Genomic DNA, 21,975 nt, shown 5'->3' with positions numbered 1-21,975 from the left:
TAGGATAGAAGCAGTAAGGGTAGGTCCAGATTGCAATCTAAACTATACTCCGTACCAACCTGTTGCTTTGATGCAATCAGGACTTCACAGGGGACACCCGTCCACTTTATTGCTTTGACATGATCAAGAATTCCCAGGAGACAAACCCTTATTGCTTCAGAACGATTGAAATGTAATGTGGTACCAACCCATTGCTTCAACGTGATCAGGACTTCACGGGGGACACCCCTTCCCTTTATTGATTTGACGTGAGCAAGAATTCTGGGGGGACTAATCCTTATTGTTTCCCTCGTGGGGGACCCACCCATTGGTTCAACGTGATCGGAACGTCATTGTGGACATCCCTCCCATTTGTTACTTCGACGTGAGCAAGACTTCACAGCTATCAAGACGGAAGTGGTGCGTAATTGCAGTGTGATGGTGCGACGCACTACGGAGATGAGGCTGGAGTAAACCGGAAGGTGGGGTTGGAGTTATCCATTATTAGCATCAGAACTGTTTTGGTACGGGTCCTGAGGTCTGAATATTGAAAAGCTGAAATTCTGACCAAACTCAAATTTTAAATACCAATCCAACGCTACTGTACATAACATAAGCAAATGAAAATGATATGCAGCAAAGGCCTCATATTTTAAAAACACTTCTTTCAAAGATGGTGAACAAGGTAATTGATTACGTTTGGTGTCTTTTGACATTAGATTGTAAACCGTACTGTAGCCGCCGAAGTATAAGGTGAGATCAACCACGGGTAAAACACGTGCCGAAAGAAATCTCTCAGTCCAAAAGTTAGTTTTTAAAAATATTTTGTGAAAGTTAAAAGCAAATAATCCACACAAGAATAAAGAAAAATGTAGTTACACGCGTAGAATAAAAGGCAAAAAAAGAAAAAAATGTACTTTCTCTAAGCTTAGCTTTTCTTGAGAAACTTTAGATATTTCTGTACTTAAAAGTTCTTAATTTCTTCTTCTGTACGCCTTAAGCGTACGGCTCTGCCCTTAAATAAGCGCGTTTTCTTACAAGTTACTTCACACACTCAAAAGGCCTGTAGGCACGGGCACCGCTTAAAACCTTGTGCCCTTTACGCCTTACACATGGCAAGGCTGGTCACTAACTGAAGAATAATATTTAGTCAGAACAGATAGAAATAGCTAGAATATGCCAATTTTACTCAACTTATGGGGGTTTTAGGAACCTCCCATAGATTATGCATTGTCATCCAATAAAATATTTATGAATCTTATGTAACTAGGAAATGGCTCTTACACGTACTGTTTTTCTGATTTAACAGCAACAAAAGAAGTACCAGCGAATCAAGAGTTCAGCTATTGTGGTCCAATCTTATATCCGAGGATGGAAGGTGAGAATTTCCAGTTGTTTGTTTTTTTTTTTTTTTTCTTCCTTCCCTGAATTTATACCAGCTAAATTCTTTTATAAGATATACTTTATGACAGCCAGGTCATTCTCAGTACATCCATTCCTTTTTTTTTGTTGTTATATTTGTCACCATAAACTTGTTTTACGCACAGATAAGTTTTTAAAAAAAAAAAAAAAAGGAAAAAAATGTCCCGTTGCCTCTTTGTGACCCAACACATTTCTTAAGCTTCTTGCTACATGGTGTCTGCCTGCTTTTTCACTTTCCAGTCACGCAAGATTCTTCGGGAATTAAAGTACCAGAAAAGATGTACGGAAGCAGTGACCACCATTGCAGCGTACTGGCATGGGACACAAGTAAGAGTGCTTTTACAATACTGGTGCGTGGGTCACCTATCTGACATCAGTGCCGTCTCCTCCTAGGCACTAAGCACTTACTGAACAAACTAACCTTTTTAATTTAAATATTTTTCTTCCTCTTAACACTTAAGTTTTACATTCTACTGTTATTTCATAATGTGAAAGATGTGTCTTCTAAGGGGAATACATGTAAAAATGTGTTTTATATATAATTAATAACTCCCTGCTTCATGTCCCTCCACATGGCCGAGGACTTTGCTTACATAAACCTTAAGTCCCTAGAGACAGGTGTCCACGGCGACGTCTTGCCCACGCCCCTTTTCTGAAGGCAGTACTTCTTGTTGCTAGGCAACGGTTGTGACTGTTCTCTACTGGTGCCTTCAGTCTGCAGCGCTTCTGAATCGCACTGGTAATTGAGAGAGTACTTGAACAGGCTCTTTTTGCTCACCCATTTTTTGGATTTTTTTAAAGTTCTGGTGGTGGTTCAGCTCCCGTTTCCAGTCTGACGAAAGTTCTGCTTTGTTTCCTCCATGACCTTTTTGCTTGTACTGATTTCTTTGCGTTTCTCTGTTACTTTTTTCCCCCAGTTACATTTATGAAAACCGCTATTTTTGACGATCACTCGCATCTAAAGGCACAAGTGATAGTATTTAGTGGTTTTTATAAGTAGAAGGAAGCATTGCTGAGGAGGCTCGGTGTCTTCCTTGGTTAGCTATCACATAGGACACTACAAAACTGGTGAAGACGTCAACGGATTTGTGAAGCAGGAAGTCCGTGGGTTATATATCGCATTCAGTGCTTCTTGCCTACATGGAAGGATTATACGGCGTCTGCTGGTGATTATCCTCTGTATATGAGGGTTGCATTGAAAGTAACGCATGTTTATCATTTTCTCCAAAACTAGTGGTGGAGTGGTGGCTCTGGGTTGGTATCTGGAAGGTTGCTGGTTCAAATCCAGTTGCTGCCATAAGGGATCCTTTTTTCATTGGGCCTTTGAGCAAGGCCTTTAATGTGCAAATTGCTCCAGAGGGTGATGGACAATAGCTGACCCTGTGTTCTGACCCTCAAAGGTCATGTGAAAACACAGTTTTCCCTCAGGGATTAATAAAGTATATCACATTTTGAAAAAAATGTGATGCCTTTACACCACCAGACAGAGTAGATTTTACTGTTTGAATGACATGTCTGTATTTCTAGGTGTTGCAGAACCCTGGATATAAAGCAGAAACAAAGAACAGTCATCACGTTCTTGACCAAAAGAAGGGATATACTGCTGCCAATATCCAAAAAAGGCTCACAAATGCGTGTGGTGAGACGACAATTGATGTGTAATGTTCGAAGATGGGTGAAAAAGTTTTAAAAAGGCAAACCCAGTGCTGATGACAAACCACATAGTAGAAGGCCCTCAACTGCAGTCAGTGACAAAAACTAAAACACAGTGGATGACATGATTGTCCAAGGGATTGCTAAGGAACTTTGGGACAATTCTGAACACATGTGCAATCTCTTCTTTTTCAGATCAGCTGTTACTTGATGAGGAACCTACTTGGCACACAAATTCCTGTGTCCAAGGTTGTAGATAATCTGCTTGGTACCACCGTCACCACAAGTCAAGTCAAGTGACTTTATTGTCATACCAGCCACAGTGCAAAATACGCATAAACACATTTTGCACCAACCAGTCTCTGGAGACAGTGATATACTGGTCTTCATGAATCATGTTGTCTGCCCTGTTTGGGTTTTCCTTAGTGACTGCTTTCAATGGCCTTTTGCTGTGTGGTTTGTCTTCAACACCGGTTCCACCTTCTTTAAATATTTGTACCCATCTTTACACGTATCCCTCCTCAATGTTTGCCTCACCATATACATTTTTGAGCCTTTTCTGGATATCAACAGTAGTACATCTTTCTTTGGTCAAAATTCAATGACTGTTCTTTGTTTCTGCAACACCTAGAAATACAGAAATGATGTCAGTCATGCAGTAAAAGTTTCTCTGTCTGGTTGTGTAAAAGAATCACATGTGAGAATAGTTTTGGAGAAAATGGCAACCCTCATAAATAAGCCATACAGCTGCGCTCAGCTGTTTCTTTTAAATATTAAGTATTGGTCAACACGTGGGGGGCTTGGAGACTGGTAAGTGCATCACCTCTTTTATACTCCTAGGCTGTATGTCGACTTTGAACAATCACACTGCGAGCGATCGCACTACATGTCAGTGTTATATAAATGACAGCTGAAACAATCCAGTAATTAAACGGGAGCAACTGTAGGGTTTATTTAAGTGGAGATTACAAAGCTGCATGGACAGATGATGGTGAACAGCATGTAACAAATATCCTGTGCAAATGAATCAAAATCTGCAAAATGAGTTGGCCTCCACATAACGATATAGGATCCAAATGCGATAGGACTGGTTTGAAAGAATACCATAAATAAATGTGCTTGAGGAGAGTGATTTTGCTTGACTGACACACCTTCTGTTTTAGGATGATAACTGTGTTTAGATGTTTGACAGAAGAAGTTCCTTTAGATTCAAAGTGACGTTGGTTAAGGAGGACTGTTTTCATGTTTTAGAAATGCCTGGATGCTCTTCTCAGTCGCCTTTCTGGTTTTGGGCTTTGCTTTCTCACTGCTGCTTTCTGTCTCCTCCTCTTTTGCTTATTAACCCCACCCACCTGTGGTGGCCACGCCCCCTCCCTCCACAGGCTCGACTGGAACTGCGGCGTCTGAAGGAGGAAGCTAGGAATAAGTGGGCTGTCACTGTCATTTGGGCTTGCTGGCTCGGAACAAAGGTATTTAGGAATGTGCAGACATGCCGTCCCCCTCTTCCCGCTCCTTACATCATCAGAACTGATGAATCTACTTAATCCCATGTCCTGTTTGAGTGTGGTTTTTTTTTTGGTTCATTTATGTTTACTGATAAAGACTTTTTATTCAAAGTGACTAACGATTGAGTTTTTAATATTAAGCAGGAATTGCAATTTCAAGAGCATTGAAGATAAACCATATGGTGGAAGGCCATTGACAGTCCTCATTGACGAAACCCAAAACAGGGTGAACGACTTCATTGACTGTTGAAAACTTGGCTGCTATCAATTCCGAAATCCTGTACAGTCTCTTCTCTTTCAGATCAGTTGTTAATTTTTGAGGAACCCAGTTGGCACACACTTTCCTGAATCCAAGCTGGTAGATAATTCAGATTGTCGTCACAACCAGGTTCCTCAACAATCTCTTGGACAATCATGTCTTCCACCCTGTTTTGGATTTCAGCAGTGATTGATGTCAGTGGCCTTTCCCTACATGGTTTCTCTTCAACTCTGGTTTTGCTTTCTTTAAACTTTTTTAGCCATCTTCACACATTACTCTTGTCAATTGTCACCTGACCATACACATTTTTGAGCCTTTCATGGATGTTTACAGCAGTATATCCTTCTATGATCAAGAATTTGATGACCAGTCTTCCTTTCTTCTTTTTATCCATGGTTATGAACACCGAGAGAGAGAGAAATGATGTTAGACCACCTTTTACGGCATGACTATCTGCTGACGTAAAAGCATCACATTTTGGTTATTAGTTTCCGTAAAAATGGCAACGGGCAACTCTCACAATGAAGCCATACAGATTATTATGTTTTCATTCAAAGTGACTATCAATTAAACTAATTAGTTTATTAAGCAGGAATTGCCATATCAAATGCAAATATTAATTGGACCTAATGAACTAGTGACACTTAACAAATAAATTTTAAAAAGAGGTGTTGTCAGTTTGCACCAAAAAATATGCACTAGGCTTTCTGAATTGAAGCCACCATCATTTTATAGCTAGGGATCAGTGAAATCACCTTTAAGTTATGAGAGTGAACCAATAAGTAAAGGTGATTTGAAATTAAATGGTAATTTCAATGGATTGAAGCTGACGCCTTACAACACATTTGTGATGCCTTATGGGTACTTTGAACACGCATAACGCAGCACTCTGTCATTAGTCTAGTTTAGGCCAAGGCCACATTATCATGGACACTCTACTGAGGGATCACACTGTTGTTGAACAGACAGCAGTCCATCGCAGGGCGAACACACGCAGACACAGAGAGGCCAATTTACCATCACCAGTTCACCTAACATGCACGTTTTTGGATTGTGGGAGGAAACCAGAGTACCCAGAAGAAACCCCCCACCAGATACAAGGATGTGAACCCTGGTCCCACAATGTGCCTCCGTTCCACCCTAGATCAAAAGTTAAAACCCTTCATTCTTTAAATAAGATGGTGTCTTTGTCATCAGTTGACACGTGTGCTGCGACTATGTCACCCTGCTGATACAGCAAAGCATCTCTGGAGAGAAAACAAGATGTGTCATCAACATACAAAAATAATTATCAAAAACCCATATGAGGGGACCAAAACGTATCCAGAAGAGTCCAAAATAACCTCAAATACCCAGAAAACATGACGGCATTAACTTACAATATAATTTGTTTAGGTGATTGTGCCATACTGCTGTTTGCTTGCTGCTTCTCCCTCTTTCTGACTTTTTTCTCTCTTCCTGTTTCACTACACCTGCTTGTTAATCACATCCACTCCCACAGGCTCGAAGGGAAATGAGGCGCCTGAAGGAAGAAGCTAGGAGTAAGCGGGCCGTCACAGTTATTTGGGCATCCTGGCAGGGAACGAAGGTACTTAATAGGCTGCCAACCTCCATCATCGTTACCATCGTAAATGAACTTCATCTTTGTGTCAGCCAATCAACCCATCAGTGTTGTTCATAGTGAGCACAACGAGTTAAACCAAGATCGTTATCCTAAGATAATTAAAATACAGCAGAAAATATAAACTCTTACGAAAAGAGCGCTGCTGTCACATGTGAACAGACCACTGAACTGGAATGAACTGGAATTAAAAACAGATGGAAATAACATAGTAAAATTAAAATTTAGTAGCATATAAAGCAATAAAGTAGCATATGCATTTATTACAGTTTTTTAATCGGTCTGCAAACTCCTTGACTTTTAATCTACTTTTTGACTATCGCTGAAGTGTTATCATATTTACAGATTTTTACTCTCTACTCTTTTTCCTATATAAACTAAGGACTGTGCTGCCCTCCACAAAGTCACAAAAGTTCATTCATAAGTCTTTTGTCTTTTTCCTTGTTAACACAGCAATTTATCTTATAGTTAATAAAGAGCATGCTGTTTTCATCAGAAACTAGATAATATTGTGAACAGTTGGAAGTTCACTCGTGGATATCAGGGAAGGGGGGGCAGCAGGATGAACCCTTTTCATCCTACACAAATAATCTCAAACAAAATAAGTGCACAATGACGCAAAAGGCAGTAAATCGGAAGCAGAGATGGTTTTTATGACTCGCTCTTTGAGGTTAGAGTAGATCTTATTCGGGTGCTCCATTCTAGTTGCAGTTTGGGTCCGAATTTAGACCCTTTCTCTGGGGGCATCCAGTCCTTTATAGGACTCTGGCTGCATGGGGTGGAGTCATTTGTCCTCTCTGGGCATGTTCTGGGAACTGTGAGTGTAAAAAACCATGTTGGCTATTGTGCCCCCTCTTGCCCTGTGGTGAGATCACTTACCTCAGATATCTCAGAGATGCACCACTAATATATATATATATATATATCCATCCATTTTCCAACCCGCTGAATCCGAACACAGGGTCACGGGGGTCTGCTGGAGCCAATACCAGCCAACACAAGGCAGGAACCAATCCTGGGCAGGGTGCCAACCCACTGCAGGACACACACACACACACACACACACACCAAGCACACACTAGGGCCAATTTAGAATCACCAATCCACCTAACTGGCATGTCTTTGGACTGTGGGAGGAAACCGGAGCGCCCGGAGGAAACCCATGCAGACACGGGGAGAACATGCAAACTCCACACAGTGAGGACCCGGGAAGCAAACCCAGGTCTCCTAACTGTGAGGCAGCAGCGCTACCACTGCGCCACCGTGCCGCCCGCGTATATACAGTGAGTAGGGAGCCACGTCAGTCACCACCAATGTTCAGCATCCACCTGGATGATGCAATAGCAGCCATTTTTGCACCAGCATTCTCACCACATATTAGCTATTAGGTGGTTAAGGGATGAGAAACAGTTGGCCAATTAGAGACAGGGGATGATTGGAGGGCTAGAATGACCAGACTGTGGTGGGCCATTTAGCCAGGGCATTGGGATACTCAGGGATCTTTTATGACCAGAGAGTGTCAGGACCTCGGTTTTACAACTCGTCCAAATCATTTTTACAGCACAGTGCTCCCATCACTTCACTGTGGCATTGGGATCCACATGTAGACCTCAGGGAATGCGCCCCCTGCTGGCCTCACCAATTCCTCTTACAGCAGCAATCCAAGTTTTTCCTGGTTGGTATCCCATGCAAGCACTGGCCAGGCACAAATGTCCTTGGAATCAGGTGGATGACCTCTTTTGAAGTGCATGTGGCATGGCTGCTGCGTATACATCCATTATCTGACCTTGCCTATGAAGTTCAGGTAATGGGGCATCATTTCTTCCCATTACCTCTATGTGGGTGTATGTAGATATTGATTGAGATGTTCTTCATTATACTGTGTGATCAACCTTATTTGTGCATTTGTTTAAATAATTAGTGTATAGTTTAATCATTTATTATTCATGTCATCAAATTATAGCTGGAAAGGCATGCCATACAAAATAAACTGAAATATGCATACAGTATGCAATATATACTGCTGCCAAGATGGCAGTGATCCTGACACATTTCAGAATGTGTGTGTGTGAGTGAATGGGTACATACAACATAGATAGATGTTCCTATTTATTTTTAATTAAAAAGTATTAAGATATGGAAGAATTAATGTTTTAATAATAATTTTATTTAATCTATTTTGTTATTTTTAGTTACGCTTGTCTCAAGACAAGATCTTCTACAATAATGTTGCCATTTAATAATGTAAAAGCTATAACCGTGTACTCGAATTAATGGGGTTTCAGAATAATGGATCATACTGTTTCTTTTAAAGTAAATATTCTGTTTAACTATGACTATAATTTACTTTTGACTTCAAATAACTACACTTTACTATTTGCAGATATGATTGTCTCAAGAGAAATATTTCATTAAAAGCTGATATGTATATAATATGATGAAATAAAACCTGTGACCCAGACACTGTAAATAGAATAAGCAGGTTCAAATCGGTGGATTCCGGCCAGTCTGTGTTTTCCATTCACCTATCGAATGTCCTCTTTAATTTGCACGTCATTGTTTTAGGTTGTAATATTCAATGTTAAGAATTTGACATTGAACATTTCAGGTTAGAGCAACTCCGGACCAGAAAAATTAAATTGGACATAGCATTTCATGCTGTGAATGGTGACATTGACCCCGAATATTTTTATTTTACCTACATTATCGTTGGTCTTTCTTCTGTCCCTTTGTGTATCCCCGGAAATGGTTTTTCTATTACCTTTCAAAGCTGCATTTCCATTAAACCTTGGAAGAAGTAGTGGAACTGTTCATTTTTGTATATACTTGAAAAGCAAGTAGATGGACTCTATGGCTGATGATCTTCTTGTTAGATAATGTTCTTGGAAATTACCACTTGCATAGTTTCCTATTTTGAACCTGAAAGCAGAATAGTAAAGCATTACATACTGCAGATGTGCCGTATCATGCTCCTTTTGTAAGTATTAATGATTAGGAAGGGTGTCATTTTGAAACCACACATGCGACTCCAGCTACAGCACACATGATTTTTTTTGAGTATTTCAATGCCTGTTTAGTACATTTATTAATGTCAGAAACCATTTGATAACAGGTAGTCATCAACTAAAAGAGGCAGTTCAGTGTGACATTTTTAGATGGCTCAGACATAGGAAGCAGAGGGTGATAGTGTGAGGAACCTCATCAGAATTGGGTAACGTTAAGAGTGGTGTCCAGCAGGGGTCAGTACTAGGGCCGCTGCTATTTTTAACATGTATAAATGATTTGGATAGGAATCTAAATAAACTGGTTACGTTTGCAGGTGATACTAAGATTGGTGGATTACCACATAATCTCATATCCATTGAATCATCACAGAGGAATGTGGACAGCATACAAGTTTGGGGAGATTTCTAGCAGATGAAGTTTAATGTCAGTAAATGTAAAGTATTACATGTAGGTAGTAGAAACATCAGATTTGAACACCCAATGGGAGGTCTGAAAACTGAAAGTACCCCTTATGTGAAGGATTTAGGAGTTGTAGTGGACTCAACACTGCCAGACAGTGTTCAAAAGCCATTAAGAAGGCTAACAGAATGTCAGGTTATATAGCCAATTGATGTGTGGAATGCATGTCCAAGGAGGTTCTGCTGAAGCTTTATAACACACTGGTGAGACCTCATCTGGAGTCCTGTGTGCAGTTTGGGTGTCCAGGCTACGAAAAAGACATAGCAGCACAAGAGAAGGTGCAGAGAAGAGCAAATAGGCTGATTCATGGCTACAGGGGATGAGTTATGAGGAAAGATTAAAAGAGCTGAGTCTTTACAGTTTAAGAAAAAAGAGATTAAGATAAGACATGATTGAAGTGTATTATGTAGGGAATTAGTCCAGTGGATCAAGGCTATTATTTTAAAATGAGTTCAACAAGAACACGGGAACGCAGTTGGCAACTTGTTGATGGTAAATTTCTCAAAAACATTAGGAAGTTTTTCTTCCAAAAAAAAAACCACAGACACCTGAAAAAAAGTGACCAAGTCGTGTGCTGAACATGAGGACTTTAGAGACCTGCAATACTCCACTTGATGTTATTTTGGAAGAATTAAATGAACAGGACTGGAAAGCTTTAAGATAAGTGGCCTGTTCTCGTCTCAATTGTTCTAATTAAGGATCCTCTTTTTTTTTTAGAAAACCACTTTCATTATAAAAGGATAGTAAGCCTGTCTGCCTGCAATAGACAATGCTTTCAGTGTGTCTACATATAAATATATAGATATAAATATATAGATAGATAGATATAGAGATAGATATATGTGTGTGTGTGTGTATGTATATATATATAGATATATAGACAGACATATATTGATGTATAAATATAACAAAATGTTGGTCCTTCATGAGAAGACATCTTGCCACTGTTAATAGTTGAACAGTCCCTCTCTCTCTCTTTCTTGAACTCTTTTCAGGTTTAATGAAAATGCAGCAGGATATCCTGAGATTTTCCCCCTTACCAGTCATTGATTCCCTTCTGTCACTTGGTTTCAATCAGTCTTTTCCCTTCCTTCTTTACCACCTTTCCAGGCTCGCAGAGAGTTGAAACGCCTGAAGGAGGAGGCCAGGCGTAAACATGCAGTTGCGGTCATTTGGGCTTACTGGCTTGGACTCAAGGTACCCCGTCTGTCTCCTGCCCCAACTGGCCAATCTTTAACACTGGCACAAGGAAACCATCTAATGCAGCTTTCATTTAGCTGGAAGGGACGAGAGTGGATGGCCAGGCATGCAAGCAGGCAGCATCATCAAGTGAATTATGTGCTATTCTAGTTGATGACATCTGATAAAAAAAAGTTCAGAGCTTTAGTATGTGTGTGCATATTTGAGGATCAGCTAACAAAATAGGCCCCATGTCATATTAATAAAGAAAATCTAAAGTAGTGCTTATTATTGTACATTAGGGTTTTACAAGTTTTGAAAGCATAAGAACACAAAGGCTTGTAAAAGACTAAAATGAAAGGGGTCCTGTTCTCCTTTATGGCCACTGCAATAGACAGCTCACTTTTTACCATACAAAATGCATACACACCTTGTGAATAATTACCAGGCTATAAGTTATTTTTATGTATTGCTAAGCTTGCAAACTCCAATGCAAGTTGAACAAATGAGCATCTGGAAACGTCTGCCTGCCTGCCTGCCTTCCTTCTCGTCCTCCATTAGTTTGTCCCATTCAGTGTAACCAGCGCCCGGTCCGCAGAGTGTTCGTGCTGCTTACACGCTAAACCTCACACCTGCCGATAGACGCTCACTCTTCTGCAGTCTCCTCCTTGTGTGTCTGTCGTCGTCGGTCATCCTGCTAGTGTGCGTGTTTCTCTGTTACGTAAGTGAATTGTTGTGAATGTGCCAAGTTGTTCTCAAACTTCATCTAAGTTCATGACTGTTTGTTTCTTCTTTCATTACAGGTTTAAAGTTTATCACCCAGTGTCGCTGGTGGTTTTCAGAACAACCACATTTGCAGTTTTAAACCTGAGTTTAGTTGCTGTAGAATTCAAACCCTTGATGCTTTGTAAAATACGGTTTCCTCCAATGTTTGTGACAAGGACACATTTTTCCCCTCTGCTCCACAGGTTAAAATTACAAATCAAAGATTTCAAACTTATGATTAAAGTGCCCATTGCAGACTTTCATTTCACATTTCCATCACACAACACTTTTTCTGCTCGGCCCATTTCAGGGCCCCACAATGTCTGGACTCAGCAATGGCAGGTTTATTGTGTTTAAGACTTTGTCACATATCCCAGCAAGCAATGACTGCTTGAAATCTGCAGTTCATTGACCTCACCAGGTGCTGAGGCTCTTTTCTGGTGATGCACTGCCAAGCCTCTAATGCAGCCATCTTTAGCTCTTGCTTGTTTTTAGGAATTGTACGCTTAATGTTCTCTTTAGCATATGACGGTCCTGCTTAGTTAGATTTAAATCGGGTGACATGCTTGGACATTCAAGAATTTTCCATTTTTTAGCTTTGATAAACTCCTGTGTGGTCTCAGCAGGGTGTATGGTACATTATATTTTGGTAGGAAGAAGCGCCGTTCACTGAGTTTGGAGGCATTGACTGGAACTTGAGTAGATCATCAGATGTTTCTGTACACCACAAAATTCACTGTGCATCTGCTGTCAGCATTTCCATCATCAGTGAAGAGAAGTGTGCCAGGACCTGTGACAGCCATACATGCCCAAGCCATAACACCCCCAGCACCACCATGTTTAACAGATAAGGTGATCTGCTTTGGATCTCATACAGCTCCTTTTGGTCCCCACACTTTGTTTTTGCCGTCACTCTGATGAAGTTCATCTTTGTCTCATCTGTCCACAGTGACTTGCTTTCAGCATTCCCTACACTGCAGTTATGGCAGTTAAAGAGTAATGGGGGTGGTACTTGTAGTTCTGTGGCAAAGAGAGTAATATTCCTGGACCACTCTTGTAATTTCAACGTTTGTGACAGAGCCCATTTTGTGTCTGTAGGACAAGTGGAATCATTGGTGACACCTTTAATGGAGTAAAGCATCCAGGAGCTGTCCCTATTTGTGTGTGTGTGTGTCCGTTAGTGACATGTAGATGTTTAACCTCCTTTGTTGTAACTAACCATTTGTCCATTTCCCCTTTCTGCTTGCTTTTTTTTTTTAGTGTTGCAGCTCATGCTTGAAATTTCATCCTGGGCAAAAAAAAAAATCCTTGATTGACTGAGCCAGTCGTCTAATTAGTTACCATGTTTTTACTTCCAGGTTCGGAGGGACTACCGCAAGTTTTTCCGGGCTAACGCAGGCAAAAAGATCTACGAGTTTACTATCCAGAGGATTGTAAGTAAAACATTTTTGTGTCATTCAGATTTGTTTAATGATATTAATAACAAATAGCAATATGGCGGTGCAGTGGTTAACACTCTCGAATCCTGAGTTTGGACTGGCATGCCCTTTTCATTCTTTGTGTGGAGTTTACATGTTGTATCTCCATGTCTGCATATGGATAGATAGAGTGAAAGGCACTATATAATAGATAGATAGATATTTAGTGTAGTAGGCAAGATAGACAAAGCTTTACTTGTCTCCAGGGAAATGAGACTTTTTACAGAAGCTCTTTAAATAAATAAATAGGTAGATCGATAAGTATATATGCGCACACACTCTGGTCTGAACATACACCAGAATCTGCTGCACGTCCTCTCCAAGACACACCAACACTGAAGACTTTCAACAAATTATTCATCAAAAGTGCACCAACAAACGCAACTGGGGGCTCCTTTTATATCAAAAGGTTATACACCTGCACATGGTCTGGGACTGCCAAGTCCGTAGTTTCCTACCTTTTTAGTCATTCTGGGGTGTGTTCAGACCATGGTGTCTGTATGTGTGTGTATGTGTGCATGTATGTATATATCTGTGTATGTATACAGTATGTATATATCTGTTTCTGTATTTATTTATTGTATTTAAAGAGCTTCTATAAAAAGTCAAATTTACCTCTGGGGACAAATAAAGTTCTATCTATAGTTATTGAAATTCCTTATTTTCTCTATACTGTTAATTCATCATTTCTGAACTTTAGTTTTCCTGTACATTTAACTAGAAGACTAGAAATTAGCAGTCAAAGTGTTAAATGGGATTATCGGGTTGCACTTGTTTTTTGTTTTAGGAGAGCGGCGGCAGCAGGGAGATACTGAAAGCCGCCACATCCAGTTAACCCCCAAGTGGCCTAGGCACACATTTTGTGTCGTGTGCAGCCTCACATGTTCAGGAGTGATGCAGGATGTACCGAATATGTACTGTATGTGCCTGTGCAGCCAAAGTGACTGAATGGTGGAGCCTTGCTTTTTGCTTGGCTTGCCTGTTGATGGTAACATTTTGTGAAAGCTGAATTGCGTATTTCTTGCATCCTCTCGGGGCTTGTTGGCCGAAAGACTTCACACTCAATTTTCTTTTGATAGCTCAGGTGATGGATTGACCCATTAAACCAAAGTCAAGGTGTTGTTCTTTTAAGTTGGTATTATCTAATTAGCCTTTAGGGCTGTTTGGGTTGGTACTCAATCTAACATTTCAATGTATGAATAAACTGCTGATTTTCAATGGGACATGTTGGTATTACTGTAGAAGTTACTTTAGGCTGATCAGGCATTATAAAGGGGCATTGCAGACCTTTCTGGAAATGTGTTCACTTTGTCATTATGTGTTGTTGAGTGTAGATTGATGGACAACAATGGCAAGTGTATCAATTTAAAATGCAATTTACAACATAATAAGGTGTGCAGAAAGGGAATACTTTCTTAATTCACTTTATATAGCAATGAACAGCTGAAATGTATGGAGATTTTGTAAGTCACTCTGCACAAATGCGATGTTCAAACAGCCACAGAAGAAAGTAGTAGTAGTAATAATCGGAAATATAATGTGCATTCATTTAAATTATTCACAAATTATGCCTGAAATCAAAACACATTTGTGCCTGTAACCCTGGAACAGAATAAGTGGGTACACAGAATGGATGGGTGGGCAGTGGCAGATCTGCTATAAAACAAATGAATGAAGCTTAAGCCTCGGGGGCCCCAGGAGCAACTTCAGTCCACATTGCTTAAAAATTGTCGGTGTCTACTGTATGAGAAGGAGATTTCAAAGGAATAATAATCTAATTCAGTACAAAATAAAGGATTATTAAAATGACATTTAGGTTAGCCATACATGGAAAAAACATTCAAATTAAAGATGTTTCATTCTAAATATATTTAATATAAAGTAATTATAAATAATTCAAAACACTTCACATTTATGACAGAAATTAAATTTTAATAAAAACGTTATCTTTGGCTAGCCATAAAAAACAATTTATTTTGTCGCTTGCACTCATTGTAAAGGATGTTTTGGTAACTTTGTTTACATCAATAATTGTATAAAACCTTTAATATACTAAACATATACTATTACAATAAATAACAGATTTATACAATAAAAAACCAGTACAAATTAAAAGGTAGTAAAAGTATCTTCTTTGGTTGGCACAAGCAGTAGATGGTGCTTCGTAACAGAACAGGGAGCCGCTGAACAGGCCATCGCAGTGCTGATGTTCATCATGTCGGCCTTTTCAATGTGATGGCACCCATGATAGAGATGTAGATAAGAATTTTTTTTCACTAGTGTTAATAAGGATATATTAATTACCCCTACTTAAAAAATAAATATTATATTTAGAAAAGTGAGGTAACTAATAAAGATTGATTTAGTGTCAGATTAGCCTCATCCTGTTATTTGTATGAACAGCGGTTACCAGACCTCGTTGCTGGTTGTGAAGGGGCCTCTATAACACTTCATGCTTTAGTGTCTGCCACTGTGGACAGATGCTTAAGGTTCTTGTACAAATGCATATTGACCTGAAACCCATTCATTTACTTCCTTAAACGACTTTCATATTGATCTGAAATGTAATGGAAGCGTCATTTTCCATTTGGTTTTCTGAAACTATCAGTTTGCGTAATACTGCAGAGGGCTCCTACTGAATTTGCATAGATATTGTAATACTAGAGCCTTGTTGTACTATTAATATATCCACATTATGCAAACAAAGTAGATTTATCATGAAAGACTGAAAAAGGGTAGAGAACATAATGTCATGTTACCTAATCTGTTCGTTCAGGCCAACTTACAAAAGCCTCAACTAAACCGGATGCAATTTTTTTTTTGCCAGCCCAGAGCATGCTCTGTGTTACAGGCAGTCATTTGCATAATCAAAGTGCATGACTGCACAAAGCGGAAATAAAATAAAGATGAGAGACTCAGCCTTGGCCAGGTTCGTGCTGTAAATAGGACTTTTCTAACTAGAGTATTATGTTTGCTACCTGTTCAATGCAGATGGAGTTGATTTCAAAATGTAACCTGGAAAACATTTCATTAAGGAGCTTTCTGTCAAGTGGATTTGCCATGGCTTACAAAGTCCATCTGGTTTTACTTATTTTATGATAATGGTTTTAGATGCAGAAGTATTTCCTGGAGCTGAAAAACAAGATGCCATCTATGTCTCCTATTGACAAAACCTGGCCAGCCAGACCTTACCTGTTCCTGGAAGCAACGCACACCGAGCTTCGGAGGATCTTCCACCTCTGGCGGGTAACAACCTCTGATTGTTCATCTGTGTTTCTGTCAACAGACGGTGCCATCCCTGAAAAGTGAAATGTAGCTAATGTTAAAATAAACATCCTTCACACGCTCTAATGGACTGTTACTTTACAGTTCATGCTGGGTATAAAAACAGCAATTAGGCCACCTCTGTGTGTCACCCTGATTAGGAGTAATAGAGTACTAAAAAACAAAAAACTTTTATTTATAAAAACCATAAGGAAGGTTTAAGAGTAAAGGAAAAAAACAGTACACAAACTTCGGATTTGAGATTCTTCATTGCCCACTGTACACTTTAGACACATCCCGTCTCCCTCTCATCTTGTTTGTTATTTGTTGCACATTTGTGCCTGTAACCCTGGAACAGAATAAGTGGGTACACAGAATGGATGGGTGGGCAGTGGCAGATCTGCTATAAAACAAATGAATGAAGCACCATCATTACACCGATTCACTTGCACATCTGTAATAAAAAGGTTGCCGTGTACCAAAGTTTAACAACCCTACCAGGCACCCCATGGCCCTGGCACTACCGGGCCATAGTGCCCACTAGCATCGCCTGCTTTCACTGCTCATCTGAGTTCTACTTTAGCCAAGTTCTATGTTTGAGGTGGAGTTGTTGAAAAAGAGAATAAAGTCCTCAACCCACCCATGACACCCCTGCCCACTCGCACCCCATTTGGAGATGGCAAGAAAAAGTGAAAATGTTCCAGCAGCATGCCCTTCTATCTGTTGATAGACATATGTACAGTATACAATTCTTATCTGACTGTCTTGTAGTGCCTTTCACATCTATCCATCTATCCCTCCCTGCATACACATACACAGTGCTGCTCCTGGTCTGCTTAATTCTGGAGGAGAAGGACCATCTAGCATCTGAGCTTCCTGTACCCAAAACCCTGTCCCAAACCCCAAAGCCTCCACTATTAAACAGTAATTACTACTGCAATCCTGTGTATTTGCTAAGTAAATAAAAAGTCTACCACCTCCTAGTAGTGACTATTCTCTCTATCTCTCTATCTGTCTATCTATCTCTCATTTTATAGTGCCCTTTGTATCTTATCTGTCTAGAGAATACACTCACTGTTACACCACATGCATGTCCAACATTTGCAGATGTCGTTAGATTATTTGAAGGTTTCCTAATTAGCCCAGTGTCAGGTTTTCTGCCAGTGGGCACCATGTAGGACTGGTTTCCTGTCTTAGGCTGTCTATCGCATTGTAGGCTATCCACCTTTGACCCTGTTATGTTATTTATGTATATTTTGTGTGTGTGTTTGTATATGAATATATGTTGGAAAACCAATGTGAAAGTGATTTCAATGGCGAGAGTGGAACATCATTTACGTCATTTACTGTGTATTTTTTTTCTACTTAGTGTGTGTTAATTTTTTTCCATCTTTTTTTGTAATCCGTTTTTTTTTTTACTGATGCCAAAAACAAATACAGTAGTAAGGCTTAATTTCTTCTCATTGTACTGATGTCTGTTTGCCTTCTTTTCATAACATGTCTGTTTGTATGTGTTGGGTATGTTTAATAAAGCCTTGCATAAGGCATATATGGTCTGTATAGGTGGCTCATAGACTATGTAATGTGTTCATGTATTTTAACTTTATTTTTTTTCTTTTGTAAGTGCAAAAAATACAGGGATCAGTTCACTGAGCAGAAAAAGGCCATTTATGATGAAAAACTAGAAGCCAGTGAAATGTTCAAAGATAAAAAGGCATTGTATCCAAGCAGGTAAGGCACATCTTTTATCTGCTCACTTTGAAATGGGTTTATTCTTTCAGTTTCATATATGAGCCACTGTTTTTGTTCACAACAATTGTAAGGAAGCAGCACCTACTGGAAGTGATGCCAGTCTGTGAGGTTACACAGATAGTGAGGGATGGACAGATTAACGGAAAACTGAAATATACATCGAGTGTCGGTGACAGACAAATGCTCCCATTGGACCAGTCAGTCCAACAAGCCTAGATTGACCCCAACACCATACCAACACTGACAGAGATGGACCCACACCAGATCCGTGATATCTCGGGCAATCGGCAGCTACCCTCTAAAACACACATAGCTCTGATCTCTCTCTCAAAAACGTCAAACGTTACTACTTAACAATCTGACGATGATAATGTCTGCTGAACAAACCGGTATCACTAGTTAAGCGGAGGCGAGGTGCGCTTCAACATGTGGTGACAGGTAGAGCGACTCGAACAGAGGCTGGCACCTGAGTGAGGTGGGCCTCTGCCCGCTGCGTGTTTCTTGGATTCGCACAAATAAATCGGTACCCCAAGCAAACTATGATACTTAACGTGATGAGAGAAGTTGCAAATCAACCAGAATATTCAAGCAAATTATAGAAGAAAACCTGATCTAAATCCGTGAAGTACTGTAGTTCTCTTGTGAAAAGCATACAGACTCCCAGACAGATTTGTGAGATATAGATATAGATATAGATATATATAGATAGATAGATAGACAGACAGATTGGTATATGTTGACACTGAATTTGTTTTTCAGTTCAATTATATTTTGTATTTTAACATTTGGGACAGTGGTAGTTTGACCAATTGCAGCTCTATCAAAGCACATATTAGTATTAAAAAAATACAACAAAGAAGGTAAAATATTTAGAAAACTGATTTGTGGGCCAACAGTTTTGGAGTGATTGAACAAAAGGGGGGAGAAAGTCACTGTCTATAAAATGATGTGAAAAACAGAGGAAGATGCAATTTTGCAGAATATAAAAATGTTCTGCTTATCACATGGAAATAAAAGTAAAGTGCTTTCCATCCCTTCACAGTGTTAAATTGAAACGGTGTAACAGTAATGCAGATGCGCACCCCTTTAATTAGTCAAACCGAAATGGTCTTCATTTGAGCACTGGAGTGTGTCATTACATGCCGGTTAATGTGTACCTCTGATAACGGTGTATACGCATACAGTTAATGTTGATTACTGTCTAATTCATAGTTTCTTAAAGGTTGGCGCCTTTTGGGTCACGCCACAGGGTCATGAACCCACCGTTGTATCTAATGGGAAAGGCGTATGGTTGGCAAAATGTCTCAGTTTAGGCAATCGACATCAAAGGGGGATGAACTGTGATTGTGGTCAGCGATTCTCCCATGGGACGATCTGATGGTCGTCATGGACTGGGCCTCAGAGACACTAAGAAGGGCAAAAATGGGTCACAAAAAAAAGTTTAGGAAACACTGGTCTAATTACTTGTTCATTAAATCACTTAAACATTGATGCACATTGAATATCGTGTACTCCGTTGGTTACTGTGGCAATAATCCAAGGGCTGCACTAGCGTGTATCTGCAAAAGGGGAAATAGCTACGGTTAAAGACGTGGTGCTTCAGCTGCACGGCCTTTATCAGGTGTCTGACTGAAAAGGAAAACCGAATACGTATCTAAAAGAAAAACAACGGAACAAAACCACTGGGGTGGAATGGCGTGAAGCTGAGAACTGAGTGCAAAAGTCTTCTGAAATGTTGTGTGCCTCCTGACCTTCTTTTCTATTTTATTTTGCTTTATTGGAATAACCTTACCTAATTTTCACATATTAAATTCAGTCAACTGATGTGTTGGCAAACATTGTTTACTGTGTAGTTTATTTATTAATCTGTGTCATTACATATTGATTAAGTTGGACTTGCATATTCATTATGTGGTTAATATGTAATTAAAACCTCAGCTACTGCTCTCTATTATTGTATTCATTGTTGTGGAATTTCCCCTACGTATCAAGTATGGTTTATGATTTGAACAGAGTAACGGTCCACAGAAAGTAGAAATCCGCTTTTCATTAAACGCCATGCATATGAGAAGTGGGTTTCATTCTGAGGTCATTTCCTTTCCCAAATTTTACTCTACCTTTTAGACCGACGACTCCTCATCCAATTTACAATTTAAAACACAGGCTTGTTGTGTGCCAATGCAGGAATTTGGGATTTTTCACTCCCTGTCTATTTATTTGCACATACTGCAGTGTTGGACAACCCTTTCAAGGAGACTACCTGGAAATCAGCAAGAACCCCAAATACCAAAAGCTCAGCACTTTGGTGGAGGAGAAGATCATCTTAGCAGACATTGTAAACAAAATTAACAGAGCCAATGGAAAGGCAAGTTGAATTAATTATCCAACATTTACTTGTAGAGTTTTGCTGGTACTTTAAAGGCATGTGATCATCTTCCATTTTATGGGTGCAGCCAATTGCAAAGGTTTGGTTAGTATAAATGAAGTTGTGGATGAATCCATAGACCTGTTATGTGGTGCCTGAGTTATATCGAAACCATTAGAGTGAATCCTAGTGTCTCTTTGTAAAGTAAAATAGTAAAACTCCTGGCACCACTTTTTAACTTCATATTTTTCGCTCCAAACCTATTTTATGTTGATTGACCAAGTTAACATGTAGTGGTGATGATCCTAAGTTTTAGAACAACAGAAACACCACACAAGGTAAACATTTTTTAGACATTGTACAGGGGGTCCTCAGGTTACGACACAGTTCCGTTCCTATAACAGTGATGTAACCCAAATTTTGGTGTAAGTCGAAACACACCCTGGCCTAAGTCATTTACCTATCCGAACACATTTGCAAAATCATAATCTGGAACATAAAAACACAACTAAGCCACAGAAAAAGGAAAAGGACATAAATATACTGTACTGTAGTAAAAAAAAATACCTTACCTTTATTCCTTCTGATCTCTTTACAATGTCTAATTTCACTTCCATCGTGATGGCTTTCCTCTTCTTCGAAGCACTGCCATCTGAAGACTCTGATGACTTTCGTTTAGGAGCCATGAGTAAGGGCCACAAAGTCGGTAAACAAAGCCACACAAACGGAACACTGTGTATTCTTCCGCTGCATGCAACCAAACTATACTCAGCAAAAAAAGAAACGTCATCTGACTTTCAACTGTTTTTACTTTCAGTAAACTTAATGTGTAAATATTTGTATGAACACTAAAAGAGTCAACACCATAAGACATAAACTAAAAATGTTTCACAATGTGTCCCTGAATGAAGGGAGGCTCAAAATCAAAAGTACCAGTCAGTATCTGGTGTGGCCACCAGCTGCTTTGAAGTACTGCAGTGCATCTCCTCCTCATGGACTGGACCAGATTTGTCAGTTCTTGCTGTGAGATGTTACCCCACTCTTCCACCAAGGCACCTGCAAGTTCCTGGACATTTCTGGGGGGAATGGCCCTAGCCCTCACCCTGCCATCCAACAGGTCCCAGACGTGCTCAATGGGATTGAGATCCGGGCTCTTCCTCTGCGAGGATGATCAGCTGTCCTTCCTGTCTCCCTGTAGTGCTGTCTTAGGCGTCTCACAGTGCGGACATGGCAATTTTTTGCCCTAGCCACATTAGCAGTCCTCATGC

General features: G+C 39.8%; 1 protein-coding gene across 9 annotated transcripts in view; it reads left to right on the top strand.

Moving 5' to 3' along the window:
• The window catches only part of myo1b (myosin IB), a 220,772-nt gene that overhangs the window by 188,431 nt on the left and 10,366 nt on the right, over nucleotides 1-21,975 (top strand). For 2 of the 9 annotated variants that reach the window (XM_039755322.1, XM_039755323.1), the window contains 9 exons: nucleotides 1,289-1,357; nucleotides 1,642-1,728; nucleotides 4,437-4,523; nucleotides 6,320-6,406; nucleotides 11,015-11,101; nucleotides 13,207-13,281; nucleotides 16,438-16,572; nucleotides 18,215-18,321; nucleotides 20,575-20,707. In XM_039755322.1, coding sequence (XP_039611256.1) covers nucleotides 1,289-1,357; nucleotides 1,642-1,728; nucleotides 4,437-4,523; nucleotides 6,320-6,406; nucleotides 11,015-11,101; nucleotides 13,207-13,281; nucleotides 16,438-16,572; nucleotides 18,215-18,321; nucleotides 20,575-20,707 — 867 coding nt within the window. The remainder of the gene's footprint in view (nucleotides 1-1,288; nucleotides 1,358-1,641; nucleotides 1,729-4,436; nucleotides 4,524-6,319; nucleotides 6,407-11,014; nucleotides 11,102-13,206; nucleotides 13,282-16,437; nucleotides 16,573-18,214; nucleotides 18,322-20,574; nucleotides 20,708-21,975) is intronic. The other 7 variants (XM_039755325.1, XM_039755324.1, XM_039755326.1 and 4 more) reach the window with 4 other exon arrangements.

This window comes from Polypterus senegalus, chromosome 6 (assembly GCF_016835505.1).
Source record: "Polypterus senegalus isolate Bchr_013 chromosome 6, ASM1683550v1, whole genome shotgun sequence".
NCBI classification, from domain to species: domain Eukaryota; kingdom Metazoa; phylum Chordata; class Cladistia; order Polypteriformes; family Polypteridae; genus Polypterus; species Polypterus senegalus.
Note: the sequence above shows the minus strand (reverse complement) of the source record. Positions and strands in the feature narration are given on the sequence as shown.